Consider the following 19,942-nt stretch of genomic DNA (forward strand, 5'->3'; position numbering starts at 1 on the left):
CGGAAAGAAAACAACCATCTAATCTGTCTAGTGCCCTGACACTGTCAGTTCAAAGCTACTCCTTGGCAAACATGCAACTGAGCACAACATTCCCCACCCCACCATGCCCTTGAAAACTATTCTTAAAAAAAACATAAAACAGGTATAGCTGAATACCTTTTTGAATTTGAATATAAAGAAAAGTTACACGTGTAAATAACTGTAGGAAGCTAACAGGCTCTAAGGTTAAGGCAAAGAATGCTATTTGATTCATAGAATACCAGGTTGGAAAGGGACCTCAAGGATCATCTGGTTCAGCCTTTCTCAGCAAAAGCAGGATCATGGGTACTATGCATAAAACAACAAGAAGTAAAATTACAACCTTGGACTTGAGGAGGGCTAACTTTGACCTCTTCAAGAAACTCCTTGGAGAGATCCCATGGGCTAGGGCTCTGGAAGGCAGGGTGGCTGAAGAGAGCTGGCTGGTATTCAAACACCACTTTCTCCAAGCTCAGGATCGGTGCATCCTAAGAGCAGGAAATTGGGCAAGGGACACAGGAGACCTGCATGGTTGAGCAGGGAGCTTCTGAAAAAGCTCAAGAGGAAGAAGGAAGTTTCCAGTAAGTGGAAGAAGGGACTGACTACTTAGGAAGATTACAAGAATGCCGCCAGAGCGTGCAGGGATGAAACAAGGAAAGCCAAGGCTGCCTTGGAATTAAACCTGGCAAGGGATGTCAAGCCCAACAGGAAGGGCTTCTTCAGGTATATTGGAAGCAAAAGGAAAGCCAGAGAAATTGTAAGCCCAGTGCTGAATGAGACAGGAGCCATGGTGACAGAGGATGCGGAGAAGGCAGAGTTACTGAATGCCCTCTTTGCTTCGGTCTTTACTGCTTGGCCCAGGCCTCAGGAGTCCCAGACATTGGAGAAAGTAACAGGGAAAGAGGAATACTTCCCTTTAGTTGAGGAGGATCAAGTGAGAGATCAGGTAAGTCAATTAGATATTCACAAGTCCATGGGTCCCAATGGGATGCACCCAAGAGTGCTGAGGGAGCTGGCAGAAGTCATTGCTGGGCTGCTCTCCATCATCTTTGAAAGGTCCTGGAGAACAGGCAAGGAGCCTGAGGACTGGAGGAAAGCCAATGTCACTCCAGTCTTCAAAAAGGGCAAGAAGAAGGACCCAGGGAACTACAGGCCGGTCAGCCTCACCTCCATCCCTGGAAAGATGATGGAACAGCTCGCTCTGGGCATCATCTCAAGGCATGTGGAGGAAAAGAAAGCTATCAGAAGCACTCAACATGGATTCACCAAGGGGAAATCACGTCTGACTAATCTGATAGCCTTCTATGATGGCATGACTGGATGGATAGGTGAGGGGAAGGCGGTGGATGTTGTCTACCTTGACTTCAGCAAGGCGTTCAACACGGTCTCCCACAGCATCCTCATAGGGAAGCTTAGGAAGTGTGGGTTAGATGAATGGACAGTGGGGTGGACAGAAAACTGGTTGAAAGACAGAGCTCAGAGGGTCGTGATTAGGGGCACAGAGTCTAGTTGGAGGTCAGTGACAAGTAGTGTTCCCCAGGGGTCAGTACTGGGTCCAGTCCTCTTCAATATATCCATCAATGACCTGGATGAAGGGATAGAGTGCACCCTCAGCAAGTTTGCTGATGACACAAAGCTGGGAGGGGTGGCTGACACAGCAGAAGGCTGTGCCACCATACAGAGAGACCTGGACAGGTTGGATATTTGGGCAGAGAGGAACCTTATGAAATTCAATAAGGGCAAGTGTAGGGTGCCGCACCTGGGGAGGAATAACGCCATGGACCAGTACAGGTTGGGGGCTGACCTGCTGGAGAGCAGCTCAGCTGAAAGAGACCTGGGAGTCCTGGCGCACATGATGACAATGACCATGAGCCAGCAATATGCCCTTGTGGCCAAAAAGGCCAATGGCATCCTGGAGTGCCTCAAGAAAAGTGTGGCCAGCAGGTCGAGGGAGGTCATCCTTCCCCTCTACTCTGCCTTGGTGAGGCCGCACATGGAGTACTGTGTCCAGTTCTGGGCTCCCCGGTTCAAGAAGGACAGGGAACTGCTGGAGAGGGTGCAGCAAAGGGCTACCAAGATGATTAGGGGACTGGAACACCTCTCTTATGAGGAAAGGCTGAGGGATTTGGGTCTTTTCAGTCTGGAAAAAAGGCAACTGAGTGGGGGATCTTACCAAGGCTTATAAATACTTAAGGGGTGGGTGTCAGGAGGATGGGGCCAGCCTTTTTTCAGTGGTGCCCAGTGACAGGACAAGAGGTAATGGGCACAAACTTGAACATGGGAAGTTCCATGAGGAGGAACTTCTTTACTTTGAGGGTGGCAGACCACTGGAACAGGCTGCCCAGAGAGGTGGTGGAGTCTCCATCTCTGGAGACATTCAAAACCCGCCTGGACACATTCCTGTGCAACCTGCTCTAGGTGACCCTGCTCTGGCAGGGGGGCTGGACAAGGTGATCTCCAGAGGTCCCTTCCAACCCCTATCATTCCATGATTCTGTAATGGAAGATTCTCCCAAAAATCACCCAGCAAGTGTACAAGAATTAGCTATCAAAGTTTTTCCTGCTGTGACAGCCTTCCTCTGCTCAATCTCCGTCTCTCTCTGAAGCCCTTTGGGAAGGGTTAAAAGCAACGAAATGCCACACAGTTAGAAAGACTTGCCAAAATTCATCTTAAAAGCCTGCAGTACTACTGATTCCCCACTTCCATACACAACTTACTCCAGTGCACAACCATATTTGCTTCCCCCTGGCCCCATCTCTAACCTAAACATCTTCTAATATGATTTAAAAACATCACCTCTCTGGCCTTTTCAAAGGCAGGTTTACGTATTCCCTTTCTTTGGAGAGCAACTTTTAATATATTTGAAAATCTATGCCTTGTTGCTAAGACAGGGAAAGGAAATGTTTTCCTTGAGATCTAGCTAAAACCTTTAAACACTTTTCTGGGCCACCCACTGCATGCATGTTTCTGCATTACCTATAGTTAAGAGACTAGGTCATCTAAAAGTCAGGCCTAAAGTTATACTCAGCTCACTATGCAGTTCCATGTTACAAAAAAGCCAACTGATCTGGTGGTCCTGTTAGACAAGTTTCTTAAAGATAAGAAATATCCACTAACAAGGCTAAATACTGCTTCAAAAGGAAGGTAGGCAAGTGATCTTATAGTACTTACTAATTGCCTATTTTACATATTTTTTTGCAATTAACATCAGACCCATTATTTCCCCCCTTTTCCTCTGCCTTTTTCTTTTTTTAAAAGACAGGTTCCACTGGAAGAACCCTGAATTATCTGAACACGAAAGGCAAGTTCTCTAATATGCATTTTACTAAGAGCAAATAAAGCACCTGAATCACATGTGATCTGATCTTTTCTCAACACAGAACAAATCAAGTTGTTGTCCATTAACCCTTTCTCAGCCAGGAATGAGTTCACATTTCATCCTCATTGATAACTTGGCAGACTTCAGTATGTAACTTCCTGGTATCATCTGTTATATTCTCCTCCCCTCTGAGCTATGGACAAACTTCCTTGGTTTCCTTCTTGCTATAAATGCTTTTATTGTTTTCTGTAGCTGCATTTAGCAGAGACCACAAAGCATTACCCACAACCTCTCAGGTCTACCCTTTATTCTTCTAACATCCTCCTCAGACTAGTTTCAGCCTCTCCTTACACTTGCTGGAGGTTTTTCCATTTCTCTTTATTTCTGTAGATCTCAACTCATTTAATTTACATCTCCTTGTTTCTGAGGTTTGCTGTTTCTAGCCTAGTGTTCACTTTCCTCCTTATGCTCAGAAGCGATTAAAAAAATGTTACAGTTCTTAGCCAGCCACCTGATAAGACACTGGAGGATAAATAGGGATTTTCATCAGTAATAAGCTAAGAACCTGTGCTGAGGCCAGCAAATGTCCTACTGACCTTTCACAAGAAAGATAAGGCAAGAAAGAGGAATGTTTTAGTCATGCAGGGAAGCAGGAAGCAAATCAGAGTTCACTACCTACACTCAAGATGTAAAGCAGGTTGGAGAACTTCAGCTGCTTTTTTGGTAACATCCCCACCCCACAGCAGCCTCCAGCAGCACACATACCTAAATTCAGAGGGCACTGGGGAACAAAAACCAGACTGACATGACACTGTGAATGAGAGCACCTGAAAACCTTTACAGCAATTTCAAAGGTGAGTTGGGCAGACCCTAAGAGCCTGTGGCAGAGACTGTCTGTCTGTGCACCAAGAGCCCCTTCCAGAGCCAGCATTTAAAAAAAAAAAGGAAAAAAGATACGAACAGTTAAATCATAATTCCATGCAAGCACACAGTGCAAGAAATATGTCTCCAGCTTCCCCAAATATGCTTTCTGTATGTTTCCCAAGCTTTCTTCTAAGGCACCTGCAGAGAATCCTGCTGAAATACAGGCAACTGCAAGTATTCCAGTGTCCCAGATCTTTCTGTATAAAACCAACCAACACTAGTTCTTAAATTCTAAACAACCAAGAACAGTTTACATGAAGAAACATTTACTTGGCTACAGTTACTGAGGAAGTCCGTAGCCAGCTCAGGTCTCATGAGTCATAGCTGACTGCATTGCCACAAAATCCTTCCTGCTATACAGCTCTCAAGCCCGAGGTATTCATGAAACTAGCTGCAGAGCAGTTATCTGCTTGAAAAATACTGGTTCAAGTGCTTAAGGCAAATCACACAGGGAAGCTTAAGTGTTTTTATATACTTCATAACCTTCGAGAGTACTCCATGAGAAAAAAACCCAAACCCTTGAACAAAGAAACTTTTTCTTGCTCTCTCACTATTCTAAATGGTAGTTCTTCTTCTCCCTGTAAGAGGAAAGCTGGGGTGGTTCGTAGTACATGCAACTCAAGTCTGCACATCAGAACTATTAAAGCGTACTTGTGCTGTTATTTCCATTGCAGAACTAGAATTTATCTATATTTATCTATCAAAATTTTGAAGGTTTTTCGTATTAAGAACATACTGAGCAGGACACTAGGACACAAGACAAACAACAGAGGCCTACAGAAAATGAGAACCAACACTCTTTAGTTCTCTCTCAGACATGAGTGTCACTAGCATAAATGCAACAGAGGCCATTATCTAGCCTGACTCCACCAGTTCGCAGTTATTAACAAAACAATACCATGTACTGCTGTGAAGATAACTGCTGTTTACAAATATACTAATGTTATACATAATAACATAAACTTACCTAATTCAGCAGTACAAAACTATCTATCCTTGAAGCTTTGACACAGTAGTTTGTTATTGTTTTTGTGATTCCAATAAGTCATTTTTTATTCAAGATTAAGAAAAATTTAGTATAGCTGCACACTGGTTTTGTGCACAGCTATATGCTAAAACCTCTTCAGCTGCAGATACAATTCTTGAATTTCTAGATCCCAGTCATATTTAAGCCAGATTCCAAAAACCTCTAATGCTAATTCTTGTTCATCCTGCTAGAACATCACATTATTTACTTTTCTGTGGACTGAGTTATCACAGCCATAAAATGTTGTAAGAGAACTATCTTCCTAAAAGAGTAATTTTACAATGAAGACCAATATTAAGTACTACCTGTTTTATTCCCTCTAATAAAACTATTGCAAAATTGTGAGAAATCATTGCTTTGGAAAAAGCATTTTGTAAAGTGATGCATTTTGGTTTAGTTAATTGGACTTTACAAAGTTTTCTTAAGGGAAAAAGCTCAAATGATATGAATTCCTCTAATGATCAGTTAGCTTTTTGATCATTAGCACAGATTTTAGTAGCTTTAAGCTAAAACATGAAACCTGATGTTTCAACCCCTTCTCTTCCTGCAACTCAAATCATGTTAACAGAGCTTCTCATTCTTTTTTCCAGGTAGGCTTGAGGATGGTGTCAGTTAAAAGTACTTAACTGAAAATTGAGAAAGTTAATTAAAACTTTTGTAATCAAACAAAGTTTTTTCTTCAAAAATGGCCTAAAGTTATATGCCTTACATGAGGATATCTAAAGCTATAAAAGCTAATTCTCAGCTTTTAAAAAACAAAAAATACCTCATATATGTAAAACTGACTTAATGTAAGATTATTCTTCCTATATAAATGTAAAGTGTTTTGCATCTATTCCACTGATGCAAGTGCTGTAACCCATGCTTACAGCTCTTCAGTGTGGGGATTGTTTTTTTTGGTTTTTGTTGTTGTTTCCTTTTTTTGCAAGTAGGATGTGTACAGGGAGAAACCACTCCAAGACCTCACTTCTCCTCCACTCAGAATATGAGTTGGTGCGTTTTGTCTTTTGCTTCACCTGATGAGACAGTACTGGAAAACCACTTTGCAACTTTGATGTCTGTCTGCAAGCATCGTCACATTCACAAGCCTGAAAAATCTTTTAAAGATAGCAGTCTTCATCACTTGCAACTTAACTACCTCTTATAAAACTGATCATGAAAAATTATATCCTGGAAAATGAGATGCAAGCCAGGCTATCATAACCAATGTTTGCTGCTCAGAGCTGCTCGCGCAATCTTTTCCCATGTGAACAGTGTCACTTTTCTACAACACAAGGTACAATTTATCCACCGTTTTGTGGATTTGTTTTTTCCACCATCTCCATGGAATTTAGAAAAAAGTGTCCTTTTTGCACCATTCTGCAACTTCCCAATATCCTCCAGTTGCACAGTACCTGAACAAACCACCACTTCCTCCCCAAAAAGTAGTTCAGAGCAGTTACCGTATGTCAAGATCTACAGATCAGCCTATATGTTCTCATAGGTCATTCAATAGGTCTGGACCTTGATATACTCACTCAAATTTTCAGTAAGCAGCATGTGTTAAAATTAGAAAGACACCTGCATTTATTGAGAAGTGAGGCTAACACCAAAGTGTGTATTTTGACTGTGGGAGCAAATGAAAAAAGAAGCTATCTGATACCAGGAAAGAAAAGTTGTATGAACATTTTCTATGTGTACTTACATTGAGGTGCTAATAAAACCCCAAAGATAAAAAGTTTACTTTAAGATTTGTGCTGTATGATTGAAAGAATTAATTTTAAAAGTAAACATGAAAACTGCATTTTAGCTCCCCATGTAAAACCAGTTTGGAATTGGCAAAGGCTGTGTTTATTCGGCTAGAAAAAAAAAAGCAAGTGAAAAACCTCAGCCAAGTTTCAAGAAGTGCACGTTAAAATAATTTTTCTAAAGCATTTAATTCATGACAGATCCAAAGTGTAGAGGAATTACGTCCCATCCCTACAAAATTTAAAATGGCTGAAAACATGCTAACTTATGAAAAACCATTGAACAGAAAAGACAGTGAAATGAAGTATCACAGAGAGATGATTTTAAAGATGTAGTCTATATGGTGAAACGTACTTAAAATCATCAATGGAAAAATTATCTCAATCAGCTGAATCAAAACACGTGTTTTGCCAATGAACGCTATGTTTGGTAAGAATTTTACCAGACAAGATAGGTCTTAAACATTATCTTTTGTGCCCTATTAAATACTAAGGAGAAGTATTTATTCAAGTTAGAGTATTTCTTTCTGCAGTCACTGTTTATTTTTCAGCGTGGACACTGCTATTCCAAATGGTCCACTCCTCCTTGTATCCTTCCTTGACATTATTTCCTCTGAGCAAACATCATCAATGTATTTTCTTCTAGAGACCTCTTCCTTTCCCCCAAAGTTTGAGTACATGCAGCAAAATCCTCCCTCTGCTTAGAAACAATCCTTGTCCCTTCTTATTATTTCAAAAAGTGCATCAGTTACAAGCTACATCTATAATGATTCTCTAGATTACCATGTTGGCTTGACCCTGGCTGGCTGCCAGACCCCCAACCAGCTGCTCTCTCACTCCCCCTCTTCATCTGGGCAGAAAATAAGATGAAATGCTTGTGGGTCGAGATAAAGACAGGAAGATCACTTACCTACTGCTACCATAGGCAAAACAGACTTGACGAAAACTAATTTAATTTATTGCCAATTAGAGTTGGATGGTGAGAAACAAAGACAAAACTAAAAACACAGGCACAGTGGGATGGGGAATGAGGGCTGCAGTCAGTTCGTAGTGCTTTAACTCTGCCGCTCCCTCCTCACATTCTTCCCCTGCTCCAGCATGGGTCTTCTCCATGGCTGCAGTCCTTCAGGGTAAACCTGCTCCAGCACAGGCTCTCCACAGGCTGCAGCCTCCTTCAAGGCATACCCAGTAGGGTCCTCCACTGCAGTGTGGACATCTGGTCTGGCGTAGTCTTCTCCACAGGCTGCAGGGAAATGCCTGCTCTCCTCCAGAGGCCGCAGCAATCTCTGGTCCGCGCCTTGAGCCCCTTCTCCTGCTCTCACCCCCAGCACTTGCAGGGCTGTTTCTCACACTTGTTATTCACTCTTCTTTCTCACACACTGCTGAGCGGCATTTTTGCCTTTCAACTACGTTTATCTCACTGTGTCACCAGGGTGGCTGAGGGGCCCAGTGGGTCGGCCGGAACCTGCCATGTCCGGTGCAAGGCAGCCCAGCACCCTCTACCCCTGCAATTAGCCATGCACTGCAATTAGAAAAGTTCATCAAGACCCTTTTGTCTCTACAAGTTATTTTTGAAGACACTTGGCATTGGGAGTAAAAACATTAAAGTTACTAAATAAAGTCATTGATTTTGCAAGTGTTTGTTTTGTTTTTTGTTTGTTTTTTTTTTTTTTTAATATCATTAACTATCCTAGATGTAACTGTCAGGGTGGTACAGCCTAGAGAAAGCGTTATATTTCATTGCTTATAATACTCTTTACTAAAAGTGTACTGAAAACCCAAGAGATGTTGCAAGTTCTAATTCACTTTATTTGTAATACTCCCCCCCAAACCAAAATCCAAACATATCCACAAACTTGGGGAATTAAGGTCAGCCAAAATTCACAACACAAAATTCTGGTTTCCCTTTCTGAATTCTAAAATCCAGGCAAAATCTAATATAAACATTGGACTAGGATGCCTTGCCTTTCCTTGCTGTTACTGTTAAGCTGACTGTATTTTTTTCTTTTTGCAGGATATAGGAAAACAAACAAGCAAGTAAACAAGACGGCTTTATGCCTACCAAAACAGACATGATCCTTTTAGGCGGCAAAACATAGGACATCTAATCCTTTGTTTATTACTACATTAAAAAGAAAAACTTTCTTATAATGGCACATTTACACGTGTAGAAAAATCTTCTCAAGAAAATAGGCTTAAAAAGATAAAAGCCTATTAAATATTTTTACATTCTTTGTTACTACCCAAATATTTCATTTCAGGGCTTAGGTTACAATATCTGCCTTTCAAAATGCCTTACTACACTGCTTTTTCTTTTAAATAATAATTATCTTATCTTTCCCAAACCTAGCTAAAGTAGAGGCCCACTGCACCCATGAAAGCAGAAGCATGCTAAGTAGAATTTAATATTAGCTTGTTAGCATGCTATGCAAACGTTAAAAGTAGCTTGGTTTAATCCATTGCAAAGAAGCTCTCTCATCTGAGAATCACCTTTTAAAATATGGAACAAGCGTATACTGTATGCGTTACTTTACCAGTGAAACCACATTTAAAATCTGAAACCTACAGTTCTCAAGAGCAAGCCTGGTCAAGCTGGTTTTCTGCACACCCAGCACAAAGGTTCAGATGCAGGAGTGATCATATAAAAACAATTTTTAGATTTTTTTTTTGTGGGGAATCAGCTATCCTATAGTCTTACGGTACCCAATTTGTTAATTAATATTTTAGACAATTATATCCCCGTTAATAATGTGGAATTACCATGTAGTATCAAGTCATGCTCTATTGGTTTATATGTAAAAACACCTCTGACACATGCTATTCCCAACTGCCTACTGAAAAGACAATGACTTGTAATAGCAAGATCTAGAGTATAACAATTGTGCACTTGAAATACACGCTAAATTTTGGTCAAAGACATGGAATGGCACTGTGTTATTAGAAGAAATGAGGGCAAGCCTGAAATAGTTGTAAACCAGCATGTGCACACAGCCATTGCCTAAAGTGATCCACTAGTGACTGTGGATACCCTATGTAAGAGCTCCACGGATTAGTGATGAGGTATTAACAGATTTAGATATGCACTGTGAGAAATCAGGATACAAGTAATGGGCCTGTCCTGTTTGAACACAGTTTGAAGAATCCTAAACTTTACCGAAGTCATAACAACTTGCCTTTAGAACTATCAGTGTAACAACTCCAGGATATGAGATACTGGAAATGGAAGTGTGCAGGTTGTCACTTTGGTAGGAATCAAACCAGAGAACTGAGTCCCCTGCAGAAAGATGCATATGATGCTTCTCAGGTACTCATTAGGAGCAAAATATTTGCATTATCCACTGACATAATGCATCAGCCATGGAAAAAAAAAATAATCAGAATTATACCACCTGGAAAAACATCAGCTTAGAACTGATTTGAAATCACGAAGTTAAACTCATTAGGAATCCTGTCATACACAGCAAGAAGCTAGTTATTAATCATGCAGGAAGGCAACTTTGTATCAACTTCAGAAAATGAAGAAAGCCCATGTGTCACTTTAAAAAAAAGTTTATTTTTATAGGACAGTCAATACAGGAACAAGAATCACATACACACTGCTGAACCCCTAAATCACTATTTGTGTATTGATTAGTTCTATTGTATCTCATACTATGTACTGCAGTGTGCCATGGAAGACCCAGAAGCTGTACACACACCAGCAGTGACAGTACAATGGATTTCATTAAAAGAAACACGAGTCAACACCCAGAGAAGATATTCTACTCTTTGCAGCGCTACGTTGAGCCAGCAGAGAGTAGAGCACCGTGACGGGAATGGAGAGCTCTCATCCTGTGAAAGCAGTGGAGCTGCAGCTGAAGCAGAGGTCTGCTGTACCTGTGAGAGCAGCACACTAAGACTTAAGAGTAGCTTGGTTTGAATCCAAACATAAGCACCTTAATGTAGTACAACTGTATAAGCATTTCTATAAATGTAGTATTAACATTACTAGCAACAGGCCTTATGCTCACTATGCAAGGCGCCAGTCCTAATCTCTAAGGCTCATTATCAACTTGTTATGAAAACTGGCTCTGGGAACTAGACCTTGGAACCAAGTGTCTCTTACTAGGACATACAATTTAAGCATGAGATAACAAAGGCCTTGAAAATATGGACATGGGCTAAAAGCAGAAGCACCAGAACCATAAAAAATTCATTAATGGTCAATTACTGGTCAGTGAAAGAGTGCAACCTCCAGAGCTGGGAAGGCTGTTTTTGCTTTAAGCAGTAGCAGCTACACAAGGGGAAAAGAACCAAACAGTTGAGCAACGTGGTAAGGTGCCTGCTGCAGCCTGGGAAAGGACCACCTCCCCAGCACCACACCACACGTAACCCAGGACCAGGAGCCTCAATCATTTTATAAAAGATGGTTATAAAAGACCGTAAATTGGGGGCAACACTACAACCCTGGAGGGGGGTGACATATGAACCAACTGTATCCACAAACAATAAATCAACTATAGATCAATCTTATAAAGATGCACAGATATTCAGATTGAGCAAGAATAATGATTGCAAATACCACATAAAAATTTGCTGAGCTATAAAGATAATAGCTTTAACACCAAATGCAAACACTGGAATTATTTAAGGCTTGGTATAGCATATGTGAGAAATGCTCCTAACCATGATATAAACCATGGGCAAGAATTATGATCCTGAAGTGTATGTCAAATGATGAACACCCTTAAAACTTAAATAATTCTCTTAATAAAAAAAAGCAAGTGGGACAGTGTTATTCTAATTGATAATAAAAAGCTGACAGAAATACTGTTGGATTACAGCCCTAATTTCAAGTGTGTTGTAACACATGATTATATTCAAGTACTAAAGATGAATTATTCAGCAATATTAAGTAATCCTAAAATATTTCTTTAATACACATTAGTGATTTTTTTGACACCTTAATCATTATGAATTCTTCATCATAATATGAAGAACAGTCTCACCTGAGATGATCTGGATGTTTATTTCTGACTTAATTTCCTCAATACATACTAAGGAAGAAATCTTCCATTTCTCCACCCTGTCGAATAATTGCCTTTTGCTTCCCAAAGATATTAGCACTCTATAACTTTGATAAATACAGGGCAACATTCTGACATTTTCACTTTGAACATTAACCCATTAATTGCTGGTCCAGATAACTCAAAGACGCATACAAATTTGTACAGAGGGTGTGAACGCTAAAAATAATTGTGCGGGAGAATCCTGTGTTCCAAGCAACATCTGCCTGCTGCGCCAGCATTGGACCAGTGTTATTATCTCCTAGGCATCAACTCCCTTTCTCTCCCTTACTCTCCTATCGCTCTTTAGCTTTTTCTTCTCCAGAACGCAACCACCTCAGGCCTTTCACATATAAGCAAGCATTCCTGGCCACACTTGCCTCTGCCTAGAATAGCCATTCAGATTTCTCTCCCATTTAGCCACGATTTTCCACCAGTCTGGATTTAGTCTGATTATTTAAGGCACACACCAACACCTAGAAGTATTAATTGCCCTGTGTCCTAAATAAACCCCTATCTACTTAGGGCTTGTATTCTATATCTTAGTTTACTTAGGTCATCTTTTAGTAGCATGTAAGGCTGAGGAAGCACTTTATCAAATTACAGAAAATGAATTATTTAATTAAATGCTCATCACTTCATACTAAAACAGATTGTTTTCCAACCTCAGTCAGTTGGAAACAATATTTTCCCACGCAATTAGCAATTATTACAAATTTGCTGCTACAGTATTTCTGCCCAGGGCACAGATTTATAGCTTAGCTTTTTTAATAAAAGCTTTCACCAACTAAAAGTTCCCATTCAACTTAAGTAGCAGACTGAATCAAACCTATGAGTAGATAAAAGCTGAATTTACATCATTCTTTTTGTGTCAGAAGCAGGTGTGTTAGCAAGATCAAAGTTCAGAGCAACAGCTAGAAAAACGCAAATCCAAAGTTTACCCAAATTAGTGCTACAAGTGGATCCACTTCTATAAACTACTTCCAAAACATTGTTACATTTCACATTTTATAAAATTTAAAAGAATCATGCAAATGTAATGTTAATGTCAAGGCAAATTTTTAGTCTATTTTGTAAAACATAATACTTCATGCTAGAAGTGTTTTAAACAACACTACTAAGAATATTTGTCTAGTACTGACACCTCCTTCAATTAAAAATTACACATCTTTATTCTAAAACTTAAATATTTGTAGAGTTTAAAGTTTCTGTGAAAAAAGCTCTCATAGGAACCTTCTGTGTCTGTTTAAATTAACAAAGGTATGAAGCATCCTCTGTTAACTTGTCAATCTATTTTTAAAAATGTCAATCTTTACTTCCTCTCACAAGTGCCCAATTATTCATGGTGGACAGCGTTATGCTCTAAATAAACCAGAAATACTGCTAGAGTGAGGAAGGGTGGCTGTTCAACTAAGTGTACCCTTAAAAAGTAGGATAATTTTTTTTATTATTAGTTGCTGATTACTGGAAAGAACCATCTCACTCTTTCTTCAGACTATGTGTAAGGAAATGAGAAGCTTAAGATTGGAAACTCTTTCACATACAGTGTTCTAGTTTTTTCATAAACTGGAACACATGTTTATACCAGCCCTAATTTATAACATGAATATTTATTAAGTTCTTAAAAAAAGTAATTTATTGTTATAAAAAAGCTAAGAGAATTCACTAAGCTGTCTCAGACAGCCTTCAGTTTTCTATCTTCTTGCCTGTACTGAGCTCCAGATATTCATAACAAATATTCAAGAAATCTGCCCTTTCAGAAATCCATTCTGAAGGGGAATGGCTTGTAACTTGTATATTAATATAAAACATCATTACTGCCTTCATTAAGCAACAGTGCTTTCTAATTACTGTTTCTGGAAAAAAAAGTAGTTTACTGAAAATATCTCCATTATGCAAACTGAATTTATTGCTCAATCCTGGTCCAGGCATTTCCACAGAACTCTCTAAACATCTCTTTACAAAACAATAACAAAGTGTTCTAAAAAAAAAGACTAATAACCAATCACATGTTTCCACTAAGATTTTGACATGAGTATGTATCATCACAGTATAACCAAAACCAAGGAAAATAACTGCATCACAGTTATTGCACCTTGTTTAAGATCCAAATTAGAAATAAAGAAATTTTTCTACATCAATAATGTGTACCAAAAGGAAGATGAAGACCAATCACTGGATTATAACATGGTAAGTATGAATCCTACCTGAAGGAAAACTGAAGTGGGAACATAAGCTTTGGAACTCTTGCTGTATATGTATTCACCTCTAGTGACAAAAAATACGTGGCTGAGATCAACCATTCTTTAAATTTAACAAGCATGGTATTTCTGTAAGCATTTTTCAAGATCCTCCATATGGATCCATATTGAAGAGCTATCCTGACCAGCCAAATCCTTTCTGTAAAAAAACTCTAGAACTCATGAGACAAACACTTCGTTGTTAAGATTTGTAAACAGGTTTGAAAATCTATTAATATAAGTTACCACCAGGATTAAATTAGTGCTGGCCTTTCAGTGAAACTGCCTGAGGCACAGCAGATGACCTCAAGAGTTCCCTTCCAGCTTAAGTTATTCTATGCGTACCATGTTATTCTTGATGTATCACGCTGTGACTGTATGAGTTAGTGCAAGTCACTCTGTACAAAGTCGCAATGGCACTATCAGAACAGACAAAGTAATCAAGGAAGAGACAGTACAAGCTGAAAGGCCAGTTTGCCTGGAAGTTGGACTTCCAGTTCTACAGAGCATTTCTGTTTGTTCTTTTAATGACAGAATCTAAGACCTTCCAATTCCAAAGCTGAATCCCACAGATCCACCAATCCAGGACTGCCATCAATATCCACTCCTAACCCCGTATACAGAAGTCCCCATTGAAAGTTTGATTTTAGGAATGAAAGAACTACAAAGCTTTATGGTAATGAAGAGTATTTTCAATAAACACTGTCTACCTTTGACAACCAACTACAGGCTAGATTAATATAACAAAACACAAATCTGTGTATATCTTTTTATGACACCCATAATTTCTTCTCATCCTTTGACCACATAGCAGAACTTTTAACTTGAGTTTAAGCCTCCACTCTGTTATAAAACAATTAAACACCTTCGAGCTGTTTTTCCTTAACCGGCTAAAAGCAACTCAGCATCATGGATTGACTTTCACTGTCCTTCCCTGTAACTTAGTTCACATGGCCAGTTCTTGACAGTTCATTACTTGATGTAATTCAGTGAGTATATCATAAACATTCATCCTTTAGTCCTCTATTCCAGAAAAAAAAAATCAGCTCTCTTCAATCCCAGTGGTTAATATAGCAAGTAGTCCAACCAGATGCCATCTTTTTCATTCAGTTAAAGACTATTGTCACAGGAACCTACCTGTTTTGGAGGGATGACATTGTAATTCTACACTTGAAATACCTGAAGAAACTATTTTAAGAAGCTAATTTAACATGTTTTCCTCATTAAATAAAGACGGGAGAGAAAAGTATCATCTTATAAAGTATCCCCGTAGAATTATCTGTCTATCAATCTCTGCCCAATGTGATAGGAATGATAAAACAAGAGCAGAAGTGACTGCAGCTTTCTGAATACAACATTCACGTCTCAATACTGTGTCTTACCATTAGGCTGATCTTCATTGCTGGAAGTACAGTAAGACTACTCAGTGACAGCAGCTTTCTAAATTTGTGCTTATACATCAACAAAACATCCTATACTACTAGTACCATTCATCACACACAGAAAATCATTACATTATGCGTTGAATACAAACATGCACAGCTAATCTGAGTACCTGAAAGAAAGCTTCATGAGAATCCAATCACCCCCTCCTCCAAGGGAACATGGCCATCAACACCATCTCATACCACTCATTTCCTGCTTTGTACTGAAGGAAAACTTACTGCAATACACCAGGTTAGGAAATAGTATGCCTGACTCTGGATCAGCAAGATTAATGGAATCTAAGCTTACAGTACAGCAAAAGACTGTTCAAAAATATTCAAGATTAAGATCCCAATGACACCAAATCAGTGCTACTGAACACTAAGTCAGTAAGAAACCTCAATTCCCTCTCCACCAAAGTAATCATATGACAAAGAGTTACGTTCCACTGATAGCAAAAGTAGTTTTCACACATTATTATCTCAACATTTATTTTATTGGCTATTAGTGTTCTCCAATGCATTTAAATACATCCTAGGAAGGTTACAGTTAGTAACACATTACAAGAACAAGAAATTAAAGATTAACTATGCACTTCAGGAAGAATATTTTAAACATTCATCTTTGAGCATAATTAATTTTCTATTGAAAAACATAGGTTAAAAAAATTAAAATTTGCTACCAAACAGCTTTCAAACCAGAAGCATTCATGCTAAAACTCTGGCTTAGAAGAATAACTTCTGAAAAATAAGAGATGGAATAACAGCATAACAGTTTCAAAGTAAATTTCTACATCTTAAAGACATGAAATGATCCAAAAATATTCCTGAAACTCTAGTACTTACACAGCAATCACTTTAACTGCAGCTAGAAATAATTAACAGGAGTTTACTAGGTTTCAGAGATGTCATCTCAAACCACAATCAAGCAATTAAACTGTCAAATACCATTCAGAAAGCATGAGGGTGAATGAAAAAGGAACAACTAAAATATCAGATTAACTTTTAGAACTGTGCTCATTTTTCATGCTTTCTCCAACTCCGTAGTTTCTTTCTTAATGTACTCAAAAAAGCTCAAGAACTGAAAAAAAAAAAATGCAGTGATTCAACTCCAAATTACCAGATGTAACAAGTACCAGATAGAAGAGGAAAAAAGCTGTATCTAAGAAGTTCCAGTGTTACACACCTTCTAGTCGGAAGATAAGCTTGCCAACTTCCCTTCACAAAGTGCAATGTACCAAAACACTGCAGCAGCAATAGCAGAATCACTATTATCTCTCACTCTACCACCACAACTGGAATTCAGGCTGCTGAGGGGTGCTCGACAGCATGCTTCCAGATGTCCCTTGGCCTGCCTCTTTGCCACCACCTCCCTGTCTCTACCTGGTTGGCATGTTAAGCCTCTTGCTACTCAATACGTTTTTGAAAGTCCTGATCAGAGGCTGGTACTACCACAAAAGTACACTTAAACCAGAATTCCTAGAGACTGCTGTTGTGCACCATACCTACCCGAGTAAGTCAAATCTTGAGCAAGTTCTAAAAGTTTAAACAGGTTAAAAAAGTGTTTTAAAATAAATGAGGTCATCTGTTAACTTTTAGATGACTGCATACAGTTGATGTAATCAATCCAGTCTTTTCTTTTTTTTCAAACCAAGATGTATTTAATAAAATTCTATTTGTAAGCTGAATATTAGTAAGAAAGAAAACTTCTCATTTGTCATCCTTCATTCAGTTTGAAAAAAACAGTAACAAAGAAACATGCTTTTGGGCAAGCATAATTAATACACAATTCTGAAAGCCACAAAAAGCAGATTTTATTCTTTATCTTCTAAGGCAATTCATTTTCATGAGGTGTCATTTATATGTAGGCTCTTTATTCTTACTAGCGTAATACCAGATCTTTTAGCATTAGACAAAAATAGCAACACACTAACTTGTTCAGAGGAGGAAGCACGTGGTAGAACATTTTCTTTTGGAAAAGTTCTACAGAGTCTTGTTCAGAAAGTACAGTCAAAGAACTACTACCTTCTCTCTCTAGTGCAATGTGTAAAGACTGTGATGGATGGTACCTCCTTTGGGAAATTGGCCCAGGGTCTTAGACCAACCCCTGGAAAAACTTTGCAGCCTCCAGAGGCAAACCGTATCCCTACCCACAGAAACCTCTAACGTAAGAGATGAAAAGCTGCTTATGGCAGCCACTAATGAGAACAGCTTGTTTCCTTATTGGGAACTCCGTGCCCTGCTCCACAGTGTTCCACTGATACCACTAATTTTCATAACAGATGACCTAACAGAATTTGCCATACCCATGTTTGCTTTCACCAGACATTAGCCTACAAGTATGTAACACCTCAAAACTTGAAAAGATGGAAATAATGAAATAGCACTTACTGTAATCACAGCCTTGCTCAGACAGATAGAGCCTCTGCAGCCATACTCCGTTTCATCTTCAGACTTGTAATAACTGAGTGTGTTGCTTTTCAGAACTACCCATCGATCCTGCCACCCATGAATGTAGTTGGTCCACTGTAAAAAAAAAAATAAGTTTTCCAAATATCAGCTAATAGAAAAATAACAATGAAAGACACTGTGGCTGATATTTCCCAGGCTCTAACGCACCAGGAGAAAAAAGCAACTTATTTTAAAAAACTCTTGCCAATTAAGAATTTTATTCTGCTCCAATCTAAAATAATTTTACAAACTCCTAAAGGTACTAAAAAACAGTTGTTTCAAATAAACAGTAAGATAACAGATGTCTTGACTGCAGCTGCATTGCCAAGGCCAGTTAAAATAAAGGTAAAGAACATACTGATGACACAGATTAAGGAGGATGGGGGGGTGGGGGTGGTGATAAAATCAAACAATCACTAAGGTGAGTTTAGCCACCTCATTTAAAATCTGTAGTTAGATCAAAAGCCAAACTTAAGTGGAACATGAAATAATTTATTTTTATATAAAAACTAATTTCTACAAAATTATTTTACTAAAATATCTAATTCTCTTCATATAAATACAAACACGCCATTATCCCACAGTACAATATATAACTATTGTAATGCCTACAGTAATCAGTTCTTTATCAGTTTAATATTACCCATAGATATTGCCTTAGGTTTTAACTCCTAACCATTTTCTCACAAAGAAGATACTTGCTTATCAGCAGACATCCAATCATCCTCTTGTTATTCAGATTTTTCTAGGGACTCCACATTCACACATGGAATGAAACTGATACTCCAGGAACAAGTCCTGGATTCAACCTACAGAGATCTAGTAAGAAGTGACTACAAGTTCCAGTTATTAATCTTGTATCTGCAACATCTCAACTCCACTTTGTAGAATGAGGGCCGTTCTGTAACTCTTGACTACACTGGTGCTTTGGTCTTCAATCACAGTGCAAAAATTATAAGTTAGATAAAAATGGAAACAAAAACATTGAAAATTATTTTATCATGCATTTCTTTGATCACAACTGCCGTTCTTTGACAAAAAGCTATGAGAAGCAAGCTCTTCTCTAGCATTTAAGTCTAACCACTGTTCATTATTTTGTAATATATAAATGTGGGGGAAGAAAGTCAACTAACAGGCTTGCTTCCACATTTACTACATGTATTAGTTAATGCATATCCCATAACTACATGTTAGCTCTAACAATAACACGAGGAGTTCTAAGGAAAACAAATTCTATAGCTGAGAAATTCCTAACAATTTTCAAGTGTAGGTAAGACCTTGATTTGCTCTCCAAAGATAAAGCACTTTTTGATCTCTTAATAAATCAAATGGCTAAGTTCAGTATTTTTTAAAGAAAGCCTCAGCTGTGTTCAGTACACGAACTGGTAGCACAAGCGGTCGTGGAGGTACATTATTTCCTGCCTTCCTCTTTTCACGTCTCTCATGTTTCCAGCTACTCCCAAATGTGAAAGGCAAGAGTCCAAAGTTATCTTGGGCAAAAGAGCAAGGGGCAGGGAGGAAAGCACCTTCCCTTCTCTGACAGAGTTAAGTGAGACAAATATAGCAGTCAATCTTGCATTTGCTGTTGCAATCAACACTTGCTGTCGCAATCAAAGAGTCAAGAGACTCCTTAAAGTACACTCGGTAGGCCCAAGGTTTTGGCAGAGAAAAGATGACTGTTTTTTCAAGTATCTAGATTCTTGTGCTCAAGAAAGACTTTTCCACATTGAAGTTGTTTCTTTGTATCCATCTTAAAATTGTTAGCAG

At 38.8% G+C, this 19,942-nt stretch overlaps 1 protein-coding gene across 2 annotated transcripts in view; it reads right to left on the bottom strand.

Annotated features, from left to right (window-relative positions):
• The window catches only part of CERT1 (ceramide transporter 1), a 76,411-nt gene that overhangs the window by 54,033 nt on the left and 2,436 nt on the right, over window positions 1-19,942 (bottom strand). For both annotated transcript variants that reach the window (XM_063319459.1, XM_063319458.1), the window contains exon 2: window positions 18,116-18,250. In XM_063319459.1, the coding sequence (XP_063175529.1) occupies window positions 18,116-18,250 (135 nt within the window). The remainder of the gene's footprint in view (window positions 1-18,115; window positions 18,251-19,942) is intronic.

This window comes from Chroicocephalus ridibundus, chromosome Z (assembly GCF_963924245.1).
Source record: "Chroicocephalus ridibundus chromosome Z, bChrRid1.1, whole genome shotgun sequence".
Lineage (NCBI taxonomy): Eukaryota > Metazoa > Chordata > Aves > Charadriiformes > Laridae > Chroicocephalus > Chroicocephalus ridibundus.